The sequence below is a fragment of the Pipistrellus kuhlii genome, unplaced genomic scaffold (genome assembly GCF_014108245.1).
Source record: "Pipistrellus kuhlii isolate mPipKuh1 unplaced genomic scaffold, mPipKuh1.p scaffold_m20_p_4, whole genome shotgun sequence".
Classification (NCBI taxonomy): domain Eukaryota; kingdom Metazoa; phylum Chordata; class Mammalia; order Chiroptera; family Vespertilionidae; genus Pipistrellus; species Pipistrellus kuhlii.
The window spans coordinates 5,763,001-5,777,042 of NW_023425540.1; the positions used below are offsets into that span (position 1 = coordinate 5,763,001).

The 14,042-nt window shown below is 48.5% G+C and overlaps 1 protein-coding gene across 2 annotated transcripts in view; it reads right to left on the reverse strand.

Annotated features, from left to right (window-relative positions):
* Positions 1–8,151: 8,151 nt before the first annotated feature.
* The window catches only part of LIFR (LIF receptor subunit alpha), a 59,960-nt gene continuing 54,069 nt past the window's right edge, over positions 8,152–14,042 (reverse strand). Inside the window, exons 17-20 of one of the 2 annotated variants that reach the window (XM_036410451.2) lie at positions 13,509–13,670; positions 12,781–12,874; positions 10,686–10,764; positions 8,152–10,307 (exon numbers count right to left, since the gene is read on the reverse strand). In XM_036410451.2, the coding sequence (XP_036266344.1) occupies positions 9,681–10,307; positions 10,686–10,764; positions 12,781–12,874; positions 13,509–13,670 (962 nt within the window). In that variant the 3' untranslated portion in view covers positions 8,152–9,680. Of the gene's footprint in view, positions 10,308–10,685; positions 10,765–12,780; positions 12,875–13,508; positions 13,674–14,042 lie in introns of both variants that reach the window. The other variant, XM_045571842.1, reaches the window with a different exon arrangement.

Sequence of the window (14,042 nt, forward strand, 5' to 3'; positions counted from 1 at the left end):
ACTCTGGTCCTGTCCCCTCGGAACGACGCCGTCGGTCTTTGGAGGACTGGGCCTCCCTCGCTAACACCAGGCCCCGGGGAAAGTGGCCTTGGCTGAGCCCCTCTGCCCGGGCACGTGCCTGGAGCGGGCACGTGACCCGGCCTGGCCAATCGCTGTCCAGGGCGGGGGTTGGGGGGAAGGTACTGCCTCCTCCAGGGTGAGGCTGGCCGCCTGAAGGGGCCTGGGAGCACAGGCCCAGCTCTGCGGAGAGAAGGCAGCCTGGGGCCCAGAGAGGGATGTGTGCCACCTGAGGGAGGAGGCCTTCTGGAACTGTCCAGGGCTCACCTACCCAACGTGGAGGCCGAGGTCGGGCAGGGGTCGGCTCCCAGAGAAGCAGGTGGCTGCCCAGGAAGCAGATGGGGAGGGGATGGGTCTCCTGGTCACGCAGATCATCGCTTGGGAGGATGCAGAGAACCGCACCGGGAGAGTGAAAGACACTTTGAGGTGGGGAGGGTGGCCTAACGTGTTGGCACTGCAGATACAGCCCATTAGTCCCCATTAGCCTGGTTGTCACGGAGATAAGAGGATGAGGGCAGATTTCCCTGGGACAAAGGGGAGCTGCGTCTACCACCCACTGGAGTGCCCCCTGGGCGAAGCTTCATGGCCCAGACCTGGGAGGAACTGCCTTGGCCACGCCACCACAGGGCCCTGCCAGCGGGAGGGGACCCCGTCTTTCCCCAGCTGGAAGCTACCCTACAGGACCGCCCTCTGTAAATAGCACATTTCTAATAAACGCAGGGAGCCACTTCTGTGCTCAAGGCAGTTACGGAAGGACTATTACCAAGCCCCGGACGCAGCAGACACCATGCCTGCTCTGGCTGCGGGGTGATGGGACGTGGCTCGGTTCCTGTTACCGATAAAGCGCTAGCCTGTGCCCAGGGCTGGGAGGGGTGCGGGGCCGTGAGGGCCAAGGACCAGGATGGGGCCCCGGGCATTGGGCAAAGCGTCGCTGGTCCAGCAGCTGAGACCCGGGCACGGGAGTGAGGACAGGTGAGAGCACCACGTCACCTGTGGGGTCAGGCCCCACGGTCCGCCCAGCAGGACTTTCGGGGGACGGACACGGAACCCCAGGTGCGTCTGACCTGGTTTGGAGGCATTTACACCTGCGAGGTGCTGGTCGGAGAGCCAGGTGTTGCTGAGGTTTCTCAGGGGGTGGGGGGACCTCTGTTTTGGGGGAGCAATACTTATCCCCCCGGAACCCTCCGAACGTTGGAACAGAAGGTTCAGAGCCGAGGAGGAGAGGGGGAGTAGCTTCTCTAAGGCCACCTGGGGAGCACGAGGTGACCCCGAACCTTCCCAGCTGCTCAGGCAGGGCGGCAGCTGCCCTGGGCCTGAAACCTGCCTCTGCCACCCGGGACGGACAGGGCCTGACGGTCGTGGAGGGAATGGCACTCTGGGCCCACTTCTGAGGGGTGAGGGCTGCCTGCACGGGTGACCTGGGACTAGGAGGGCCCATTTGTTCACACGGCTTCTGCAAGGCTCTCCGGCTTGCCCAGCAGCCCAGGAGAAGCGGGTGGAGGTTGTGCAAGCGCCTCCAGGACAGGAACATAAATCCCAGTTCCTACCTCTGACAACTCTTCTGACAACTAGTATACTTAACTAGTGCTCTAAGCTTAGTATACAATTTTACCTACATGTTCCCAAAAATTCTAGTTTAGCACTTCTTAGTTGGGATTCAGGAACCTGTATTTTAACAACTCCACCAGGTACTGCTCTAGAGGGAGACAGTGGAAGACAAGCGATGGATGGTGCTGGTGGGGGCCTGGCGGGGGATGACAGCTCAGTTGAGCCTCGAAAGTCGCCCTCACCTGTGGAAGGTTGGGAGGCAGCACGGGATGAGCAGTCAGAGCACTCATCCTCACGTGATCGCCACGTAACCGCTTCGATCATCAGAATCCTCGCCCAAAGCTTTTCTCGTCTCTTTAACGTGAGACTAATCACTCTGGGATAAAACCAGCTCCAGTTTAATCTCAGATCAGTTCAAGACATCTCTGGTTACTTCAGCATCTCTAGTTCTCGCCGACGGAATAAAATGCTTTTAATTCAGTTTCACTCTTAGTCACGCCAGTGGGGAGGTGAGTTCTCATACAGCTCTTTTGTAAAGAACTTGGGTTTGTAAGCTGACATTTTAACGTGATATAGAATACTGTACATTGAAAGGAAAGAAGATTATTCAGAGTGCTCTAATGGTCTTTCCCCCAATTATTACATCATTCCACTCCAACCTTTTCAAAGTTTCTGGGGGCGATGGTGCTGCCTGTTTTGACTCAAGAATTCACCACCTGGAAAACAAGTTATTTACTGGGCGCCCCGGCACTTAACTACTAGCACCTGGCACAGTTGGCGCAGACGTGGTCTGCAGATGCCTCCGGTTAACACCAAGCCCGTGCAATTCAGTTGTTCCTCTAGCCCACATGTGTCAAACACAAGGCCCGCAGGCCAAATCCGTCCCGCCAGGCCTTGCAATGTGGCCCGCACCGCGCTGTCATCACTGCACTCCGCTGCGTTTCCATCACAATGACAGTTTATGACTGTTCAGTAAACCATTCGGCCCGCGATTTAGGCTGGATTTTAGATTTTGGCCCCTTCTCTGATTGAGTTCGACACCCCTACTCTAGCCCCCTGGTCGGCAAACTACGGCTTTCAAGCCACATGCGGTTCTTTGGCCCCATGAGTGTGGCTCTTTCACAAAATACCACGGCCTGGGCGAGTCTATTTTGAAGAAGGGCGTTAGAAGAAGTTTAAAAATTTGGGCTCTCCAAAGAAATTTCAATTGTAATGTTGACTAATGAGTTTGCCGACACTGTCCTAGAGCTGGAGTTGGCAAACTCATTTGTCCACAGAGCCAAATATCTACAGTACAACGATTGAAATTTCTTTTGAGAGCCAAAGTTTTTAAATTTGAACTTCTTGTAATGCCACTTCTTCAAAATAGACTCGCCCAGGCCGTGCTATTTTGTGGAAGAGCCACACTCAAGGGGCCAAAGAGCCGCATGTGGCTCGCAAGCAGTTTGCCGACCACGGCTCTAGGTCAGGGGTGGGGAACCTTTTTTCTGCCAAGGACTATTTGGATATTTATAGAAGCATTCAAGGACCATACAAAATTATTAACTTAGAAATCAGCCTGCTAGATTTGGTCAAATATTTAGTTAACTTACCCCTAAGGCCTTGGCAGGTCCAGCCCAAGTATTTCTCCGTCCTTATTCGGCCCAGGAGGCGGACTTTCCCCACCCCTGCTCTAGGTAGGCGCAGGCTATGTGGGAATACATCCCTCCCCTGTGAAGTTCTATTTAAGGTCAACTCATACTTTAAAACTACTGAGGTTTTGCTGAGTCAATGACTATATTTCCAAATTCAACAACTTGCAATAAAAGTTTTATGTATTCCTAGAATCTCCAGAAATGATGTTTATCTTCATAGGAAATTAATTAAAAGCAGTATTTTAAGGACCTGGATTTATTTGATAATGTCAGATATCCACTATTTGATTGTTGTTATACTAGATTCCCTGGTAAATAGAATATAGATTTAATGAAGCATTCAAAGGGTTATAGCATTGGCATAGTCATTTAGGGATTGCCCTGTGTGACTGTTTTGTAACCACTATAATTCTTAATGGACGGAACTGAAAGTGTCAAAACAGAATCCACTTTTCCTAAGTGCTTAACACAGGAAGAAAAAAAAAAAGCCCACATCTGTCAGTGTAAGTTGTAAGAAAATATATTTATTTTTTCCATGACAATACTATGATAAAATTGTTAAATACATGCATGTTTTAAAAACGGACATAAGTAACATCTTGCAGAGTTAACAGCCAAGCGTACTAGTTTTACATTTAAGGTCTCTTAGTAATAGGGTACTTATATTCTAGGTTCCTGCTATAACCATGTTCTCCAAAACATATGGAATCTAAATTCTGAAATTATACAATATAAAATGACTAAATTTTCCATCCTAACGCCACATAATCTCCAAATTTTCACCAGGCAGAAAATACTTGTTACCTGTGTGAGTGGAGTTGTTTCATCCCACATTGAACTCAGAATTTTGCGAGTTAGAGCGAGCCGCACCAATGTCCTACAACCTGCAGTTTTCTTCCTGTGTATGTATGTAAGTGCTTCTCCTTATGTGACTAAGCATGATCTTAGGTACAGAACATCATGACGGATCACTCAGGTAAAAAAGGAAAAGAAGAAACAAAAGGTCGGCAGTGGTAACATTTCAAAAAATGAAGAAGGGAACAGGTTTGGATCTGCAGCCTCCCCCTCTCTTTCAGCTACATTTGCACACACCTGACTGAATAAAAAGTAGTAAACAGTTGCTAGTATTTATTTAAAATAAAAAAATAAGATATTTAACATACATCCCTTTTGAAAAAACACTCATTCTACAAAGAACCTTATAAAAAACAAAAACCTATATCTGTTCACAGTATGTGTATTTTGTAAACAGTAATTCATTATAATGAAATTTTGAAAGTAGAAATGGTGATTTCTTAGCACTTTCAGAACGGGAAAAATAACAACATTCCTATGGTACCATCTCAAATTTGGGATCTCTTTCTATCCAGGCCAATCTTTTCAAGCAATTCTAGGTTGAAATGTTTGTTTGCTTTTTTAAAGGCCATGTTCTTTTTGGGTGGAAATAATTGGATAAAAACAAATCTCAGGCATCATATATTACCTACCTTTCCACAATAAACAAAATAAGATTTCCATGTGTTGCTTTTATTCATAATGTTCACACATTTTCCTAAACATTATGTAGGGGGGAAAAAACCCACCCAAATAGGAGGACATATCATAAGTAATGGAGAAGAGTATTTGGAATTAAACTGGGGGTAGACTATTTAAAAAAAACTATGGAAATCATTATTCAGTATTGTTTTCTATAATCAGTTGAAAATGTCACAATACTAATGTCAACCTAAACACTAACTTGTTCACATTTTCGCAAAATATTGTATTACCACACAGAAATCTTTTGTTTTTTTCTTTTTTTATAATACACACTTGGAATGCTTAGGAAAAATAATTAATTCATAAACTGAAAGTTAACCATTTAAGATAGAGTAATTATACAGAGAAATACATTTTAAATTTGTATATAATGGAGGTCAAAGAGAGTATATGGAGGAGAAATGGTGATGGAAATAACATAAGGGGGAAAAATGTATATAAGGAATGCAACAATTTTAAGTGAGCAATTCAATCGGGTGTACAAAGTATTTTTTTTGCTGAATTGCAGCAGATAAGGTCTATGTTGTTATTTTTTATTTTTAAAAGCTGTGATTGGCTACTGCAAAGGCAATCTTAGGAGATAAACATACAAATGTAATAAAATCAATTCCCCTATCAATTATTAATTTCCCCATTCACATATCTTAGTTTTTATGGTATTGAGTTATACAGTAGGAACCAAAATGTAATGTAAGTTATGACTGCTTTGTAATTGGTTAATATTCCATGAGTTATAGTTACTTAAGAGTTTTTAAACTTTTTTGTTTCTATGGTTCTTCAGGTAGGCACTTGCACATAAAAACATTCAGATTTCCTTCTTAAAACACTACTTTTAATTTTCATTAAAGTGTTGCACAGTTAGAATTTGTCTTGCATAGGCATACTCTGTATAACCAGGACACTTATAATCCAAGGTATTAACATTCTTCATAACAGGGAGAAACAAGCACTACTTAAGGTTAAAAAGAATAGAATCCTGTCCTAACTCAGTATCATCATTCAGTGGATTTGGATGTCTTCTCAATCAAACCACACCCCCTAAATCTTACCACACACCATCAAGCCTGATACGTGGATTGTTCTTAATCCTTACACTGGCACTGATCATCCCCTGGGCACATAACCCACAAAGATAGAAACAGACCAACACCAAACCAAGTACTTTCCAATGACATTCGAAGGTCATTCCTCAACGATGCATTTCCAGTAAGGCTGGACACAAATCCTCGAGTGAAAATGTTCTTAAAAAAGATGGGCCTGGTACCATGAAACTTTCATTTCAGCAGAAAATAATGGTTTAAAATAAACGCTGCAGAGAAATAGTTTATCAAGAGAACGAGCGCTCACTTCACCCATGAAGCTGCACATCAATGCATTGTTGGTTCAATGGAACACATGCTGGTGGGTACAAACACGACCCAAGTCGAATACCCACCACGGACAAAGGACTGGGGACACGGAAAATGAAGGGGAAATGCGCTCTCTGGTAACACATTTGCCCGAGTCTTTCCCAAAGCCACTTCTAAAGCACTGGATCTACATGTTACAGCTTGATACAACAGTGCCCTTCAGGAGAACTCTGGAAACGGCCCAGTCTGGGGTGGGACTCAGTCAACGAGAAATCATTCACTAAACCTTCACGATGGGCCTCGCATTTGAAGTTAGCTAATGCGCCCACATGTTACTCATGAGATGCCTGATTTTACACTTGCAGGATGAAAGATTTCATAAAAGACATAGATTTTAACAGAAAACAGCAAAAATTACTTTAAACAAACAAGCAAAACATCTTCTCAGATCGTGTGCCTGAGCAGTAGAAAATTCTGATGGCATTTTCTGCATAACATGGTAGGGAAGTACTTCAATTTCAAAATTCCATTAAACTTATTTCAAATTCTTTTTGGAAGAAAATATTCTTCGTCTCCGTTACTGAACTGTTCTCTAATGACTCAAAAGCAGAAAGGACAGTAATGTTCTTTAATATGGGTGTAGGAAAACAAACTAAGAAATGATAGGCCTAATTGTCTGCAAGAATACAAGTTGCATGAAGTTTTACGAGTGGGGCTTTTTGCCACAGCAAAAATTTAGGACTACATGTTTTCCGTGAAATCTTCCGATCCATGAGCCAGGAGATCAATGCTGGTATGGAGAGTGAGGCTGACACTTCGGCCCTTGAACTTTTACATGAACGGCTGCTTCTGGTCTAAGCTGCAGGCACACAGCTCCTCTGTCACCCGAGCACACACTCAACTCAACGATCCAGGTTCTCAGTACCAGTCTCAAAGCCAGGCTCCTCCAGGCAGGCTCGACACACTTAAGACTTCAGTTATACATGGATCTACTCCATGCGATACATCATCTTAAACGCAAAGTCCACCTAATGTTAAAAGCCTAGCAAAGTCTCCTAAGAGTGTTTTTATATGAGTAGTGTTTCCCTAAGGGGGTCACTCGCAAGAGAAATCCCATCCCTGTGACCACCAGGGTCTCCCTTCCCCATGAGGGAAGCTGGACTTGAACTCGGCTGGGAGAGATGTGAACGTGTGTTCTGTAGGCAGCATTCTTCAACAACACAGTGGGTCACAGCTCGTGGACAGAGGGAAAGGATGCGGGAGCCACAGGGCTCATCACCCTGAGCAGACGGACGGATCGTTCGTTAGAACGGCACTGGGTCCAGATGGTCACGGTGAAACACATTGGTATTGGTGAGAGCGCTCACACAGCTCTGATCTTTCCCAGGATCACAGTTCAGTAAGTCTAGAGCAGTGGTCCGCAAACAGAGCCAAATAACAGTACAATGATGGAAATTTCTTTTGAGAGCCAAATTTTTTAAACTTAAACTTTTTCTAATGCCACTTCTTTAAAACAGACTCACCCAGGCCATGGTATTTTATGGAAGAGCCACACTCAAGGAACCAAAGAGCCGCATGTGGCTTGAGAGCCTCGGTTTGCCGACCACTGGTCTAGAGCAATAAAATCCCGCCTTAGACAACACTGATCCCACTTACAGAGATAAAGGGAAGGGCCTCTGGGTTTCTTGGGGGATGAGGCAGGATCCTGTTGGGGACAGTGGCATTGGGGGAGGGAGAAAGGGGAGTCCCAGATCTGAGTGTCTCGGGTGAACACTAAGGGCAGGAGGCTGACCGAGCAAACTCTGTTGGGGATGCTGTCATGTGATACCTGTCTCATGGATGAAAACCTCTATGAACTATTGCATAGTTTAAATATCCTAGTGTATGTACAGAATTCTGTTTCGTTCCACACGTCCACATATCGCGGATGCCCGGGGACTCAGCGGAATGCCAGGTGTTAACATCAGGATTCACACACGGAGCACCTGCACAGATCTTGCCCTTAGTCACCCCGTGGCTTTTTGCCACCACATGGTTTTTATAAAGATACATTATGAGCTAGAAAAATCCCAAACTGATCCATTATGTACAGATACATCACAGAACCTCTGATGAGAAAAAAAAAAAAAAACACAAAAAACAAAACAAAAAGGCATATCTTGACTTAAGATATTTCAAAATTTTAAGTACTCTTTTAAGTATCAAAAGATAAAACACATAGACCACCTGAGGGCAGGAACAGAACAAGATCCACTTTGTAGTTTTTCATCTGCTTTTCTGAGAACCAAGTCCAATCCAGACACCACCTGTGGACCCCGAGGGCGGGCAGAGGCTGCCGGGGGACCCCTGGCTCTGGGCAGCGGTAACACAGGGGTGCCCGTCCACTCACGTGGACCTTGTGACGTTTCACCTTAAAGAGCCCTTGAGTAACTGTCCCTGGAAGAAGCGTGATCTTTTCAGTTTATCGTTTTAGAAACAGAGGACTGGATCGAACAGTCTGGACGGATGATCCCATAAGGGAGAGGAGCAGCCAAGAGGCGCGATCAGAAGGAACATCGGCCACAAGGTGTCCCGGCTGCTGCCTGGTGACCCAGAGAAGCCAAAGCCGTCACCACCGCCGAGAGCGGATGCCATTAGACCCCACGGGGTAGCCATCTCAAACGGGAAGCCCCCGGCATCGTATGGTTAGGGGTGATGTTGAACTCGCTCATGTATGTGTGCAGCTGACACTGTGGAACAACAAGTAACCCAATTAAAACCACCACCACCACCACCACCACCACCACCTAGATCTCTGGTCTTAGGAACTTACGTTTTTAAACACCAGGCAATCAAGAGCAACATGGGAAGCTAGCGGAAAAGTTAGGAAAGTAACGGAGAAGACTGAGAATCCCCCCCAGAGGCGGGACAGACGAGTCTGACTCGGACTGCTTAGTGTCGTGCTCCTGTTCCGAGTGTGTACCCCTGAGAAAACTGTGTGATGGACACCCCTTAGACAGCAGGCACAGCGACCAGCACGCGGGCCAAACGAAACGCTCCCTCGCCGTCGCCGCATTCAACAAAGACATGGACTTGTCAGCGCCGTGGAGAGGGGAGGAGAAGGGTTGAAGGTTTTCAGATCTGTGCTTGGTGTTCATCCAGGATGGAGTCCAGGGCAGGCAGACCCACGCCCTCGGTGGCTCTGACGTTCCCCTGGCCGGCAAACCTGCCTGCGATTCTGTCAAGGGTCCCTATGAGAAAACCATGGACGACAGAGCAGGGGCCGGTGGCCGGGGGATCCGTTTTGCACGTGTGGGCTGGGCAGCGTTCGGCTTGAAATACTTCTGGAGGGGAGACAAAGGGCGGACTCTTTGGCTCAAATCACAAACAGCTCCAGACCCCGAGCTGTGTGGGCCGAGTCTCCGCCATGGTGTGTAGACCACACGGAAAGCAGCGGCCGCTGCCGTGTGACACGCGTGGCGGCGCCCGCCTCGCTGACACCACGGCACAGGCCCCCCCCCCGGTGGGTGCCCGGCCGCGGGAGCTTACTGAGATGGCGGGCGGGCGGGGCACGCTAGTCGTTCGGTTTGCTCTGGAAGAAGTTTGTGAAGGACCAGCCTCCGCCGCTGGACGGCGGGGAGTCCTCGTCCTTCGGGGGGATCAGGAACTGCCGGGAGTTGATGGAGCACGGGCTCCCGAAGGACACGGCGTCGCTGCCGCTGTCCGTGGACCGCGGCGAGTCCGGGGACACCAGGGTCCAGGCGTTCCCGCTGGCCTGAGGCCGGTAGCCCGCGGCGCCCTCTGCATCCCCGTCGGCGGCCGCCGCGTCCCCGGCGGCGGGGGTCACCGGCAGGTGCATCTGGGGCTTGTAGCCGCCGCCCGCGCCCGGCTCCGCGTCCGGCTCCGCCTCGGGCTGGGCCTGCGGCTGGTACATGGACTGCACGTCGATGTACACGACCTGGGCGGTGCCCGCGGCCTCCTCCGCCCCCGGGTTCGCTAGCTCCTCCTCGATGACGGGGGGACAGTAGGACACGGCCACGGGGTTTTCGGGCTCCGCCTCGGAGCCGTCCGGGGCCCGCTCGGCCACGGGGGAAGTGATTTCCGTGTCCTCTATCTTAGGGACCGCGGTTCGCGTTTCCAGGACCTCGACGCTGTTCGGGGTACAGGGGTTCATCTCCAGGGTCTTCAGGGCACTGCTTCCCTGGAAATCAATGTGAAGGCAGAGGTTAAGGCTAGCACCAACGCTCCCACGGAAAGCCACGTTATCACATGGATTTTCTCGCCTCTGCTTGGAAACATCCATGCCTGCGTTCTGTAGTGCCTACGGGAGCAAAGCTAACTTTGTCCCTCCAGAGCAGTATTATCCCTGCGACTAACAGCGGTGGGAAAAGAGCATGACACCCATGATCTAAAAGGAGTAATTGTAGAAATTCAGCAGATGGTAGAGCCCTCTGTTTTTCCCATCTCTTTGACTTAGGATGACACTTGCATGTTAAAATTTTCCCCAAAAGACTAAAAAAATGCCAAATGCCAGTACTTCAAAGACAAATGTAAAAAACAAAACAAAACACAGGATTACCTCACAGACGGCCTTCTGGAACTGTAACGCTTTACAGTTTTCAGGATTAGGAATATCAGGGTAGAAGGTTTCTTTTATCCTTTAAATAAAGAATAATTAAGTACATTTAATAATTATAAGGTTAGTCATTAGACCACCAATAGTTAATACATCATGAGGATTACTCTGACATTTCACAAGAATAGTGCAATGGACATGAGATAAAAATGTGGGATCAGCCCTGGCTGGTTTGGCTCAGTGGATAGAGCGTAGACCTGTGGACTGGAGGGTCCTGGGTTCGATTCGGGTCAAGGGAACATGCCTGGGTTGTGGGCACAGGAGGCACCCAGCTGATCAATGGTTGTCTCTCATCAATGATATTTCTCTCTCTCTCTCTCCCTTCCTCTTGAAATTAATAAAAAAATATACTTTTTTAAAAAGTGGGATCGTTTTTAATGTGATCACTAGAACTTCCCATACGACGCACTTAGAGACTCCACGTTTAATACATAAACACCCACTTTTATTTCCAGAACCACAATCGCTCATGTCGCTGATGAAGACGGAAAGCACAGAATTAAAACGGGTCTGTGCCCGCAGGCTAGAAGCAAAGTGCAGGCCTTGCTCACGTAACCCAGCTGCCTCTCCTGCTCCTAAGCGTTCGGCCTGCAAAATGGAGAGTGAGAAGGCTCTGGACTTGGAGAGAGAGAGGCTGTTCGTCTTGAGCAAAAACTAAACCCGGACCAAAGAAAGACACAGTGCCATGCCCCCTGACAGCCACTCACAGGGGCTTTATTTATCCTTCAACATTCCTGCAGGAAAAAACTGTGAATGCAAATCTGAAATGCTCTAGCATCAAAGTCAAACTCTTTCCTTGCTTCAGCTTTTTTTTTTTTTTTTTTTTTTTTTTTTTTTTTAATACTGAAATCAGTTTTATGAAGTGATTTTTGGTCATGAGAATGTGGTTATTACCAAGGTAGGGCAGGACATTCTAAGCTTTCCATCATTACTATTTTGATTTATAAGCCAGGATTGCTAGAATGCGCTCTTGCTTTTGTCACAAACGGGGGTATTTCCAAGGCCAGGGAGGATGGTGGGTGCACAAACACCACTGTTGGTCCTAGCCCAGCGCACGGCGGACCTTGCCAGCTGACCAACAGGAGCTCTGTCTCGCTCGCCTCACTTCACCTATGGCCATTCACCCAGACCAGTGTTCGGCAAACCGCGGCTCGCGAGCCACATGCGGCTCTTTGGCCCCTTGAGTGTGGCTCTTCCACAAACTACCATGGCCTGGGCGAGTCTATTTTGAAGAAGTGGCGTTAGAAGAAGTTTAAAAACTTTGGCTCTCAAAAGAAATGTCAATCGTTGTCCTGTTGATATTTGGCTCTGTTAACTAATGAGTTTGCCGATCACTGACCCAGACACATAGTTCTTCTCACTTTCTCCAGATGGCCAACATCTTTCTAATTCCCGGGTGCTCAGAGAAGCCATCTTCTCTGCCAGGAGCATCCTTTGGGACTCTGCCAGATGGAACCCCATAGGTCGCCTTGGCAACCACCCGCAGTGCCGGGTCCTCCTGCTGTTCCCAGAGCACCCACCACCCTGCCGTACCCGCCCTCTGTGGGCATCAATCTGCTGGGTGGTTATGGGTTTAATGCCCAGCGCCCCCTAAGCTCTAAGTCTGTCCATTTACTTAGTTTACCACCATTTCCATCCTCACGGGGGAGGGGCATCCATGTCTGTTGACTAAGCGAATAAATGACCCCATTTTCTAAACACATCACTAGACAAGTGAGAGCTCGATCATTAAACTACATTTAATCTTGCATAAAGCTACTGTTATATTTAAGCGTGCAAAGATTTCTTTTGAGTACAAATACTATTCCTTTAAGTTATTAGGAAGTACAGCAGGGGAAACATTGGTACTTTTCCTTTATTAATCTTTAAACCTTTAAATAATATGCCAAACGCTTGCCCAACCTTGGATCCAACATTAACCCTGACTAAAACAAGTATTTCTTTTTACTAACTGGCTTCAACCGGAAAAAAAAAAAATGTACTTCTTTGTTAAACATAAACTAAGCAGAAGAGCAAAAGCAAACGCAGGTACCATTACCATTCTCGCTTCCGGTAACAGAGGACGCTGGTCACCAGCCCCACAAGGACCGCCACGGCCACGGGGATGAGGATGGCGATGATTAACCCCACGGCTGGAAAGAGAATGTTGCCCATGTGAAAAGCCCCACTTGCGGGATGGAGTACAGGATACATTCACATCAGAACACAGATAAGTGGGTAGCGAAGGAGAAAAAAGTCCCGCCTGCTCCAGGAACACTGGAGCTGTTCAAGTATAACCTTCGGGTGCGTCAACAGTTCCTACCCTCCCACTTCAGCGCTTCTGAGCAGGGTTTCTCAATCCGGCCCTATTGGCACTGCGGGCCCGTATCCTTCACTGAGTGTGTGTGTGTGTGGGGGGTGGGGGGGTGTGGGTGTCGGGGGGAGGCAGCTGCGTACATGCAGGAAGTTTAGCAGCAACTTTAGAGTCTCACCCATAGCTCTCCGAAGCGCCAGCAGACACTGTCGGCTGTCCCCAAGGAGGCACAATGCCCCCAGCTGAGAACCACAAGCTCGCAGTCATGTTCACGTAAGCGAGTGTGTGATCTCCAAAGAAACTCACGAGAATAAACGCAAAGTCCTCTCAGGGCCCTTTCCCCCTGCCGTGTACCCGCTGGAAAAATGCGATCAGACGGGGCCCTTAGGAAAGGGGACCCCACCTAAACGCAGGTCGCTAGAGACACCGTGCCCCGGGGTGTGGGAAGCAGCTCCGCGGCCCCTGAAACTCACAGTTCTCCTTGGTCACCACGAACATGCCCTTCTCGGGGCCCAGGCCGCCGCCAGTGTAGGCCCGCAGGACCAGGTGGTAGCTGGTCTTGCCCTGGAGGTCGGCAATGCGCAGTGTCTTCTGGGAGAGGTCAGTGATGTTCTTCACTTTCACGTCGGAGCGACCTGTTTTTAAGGTGAAGAGGACCAGATCATCTCTGTGCATTTTAAACGCGTGGTCACCATGGCTGTCACACCCGCGTCCCTGGGAGGGGCGTCCAGTGGCTGCCCATCTGCAGGCCCGGGACCGGGGAGCCGGCCAGAGCCACGGCCACGCTCCGTCTCTGCCGCCGAGCAGCCACGTGAGCTGGATCTTTTATTTAAAGCCCTGGACCTGAGCGTCTCCAGCCAGGAAACAGAGTATCGGGCCTTGATGGCGAGGCCTGGGAAGTTCTCACACATGTTGCCCCCGGCGTCCAGCCCAGATCCATCCTGACATTCGCTCTGATGCTGGTCCCTCCGGATGAATCCAGTGATCTCTCAGTGACGCTGACTGCC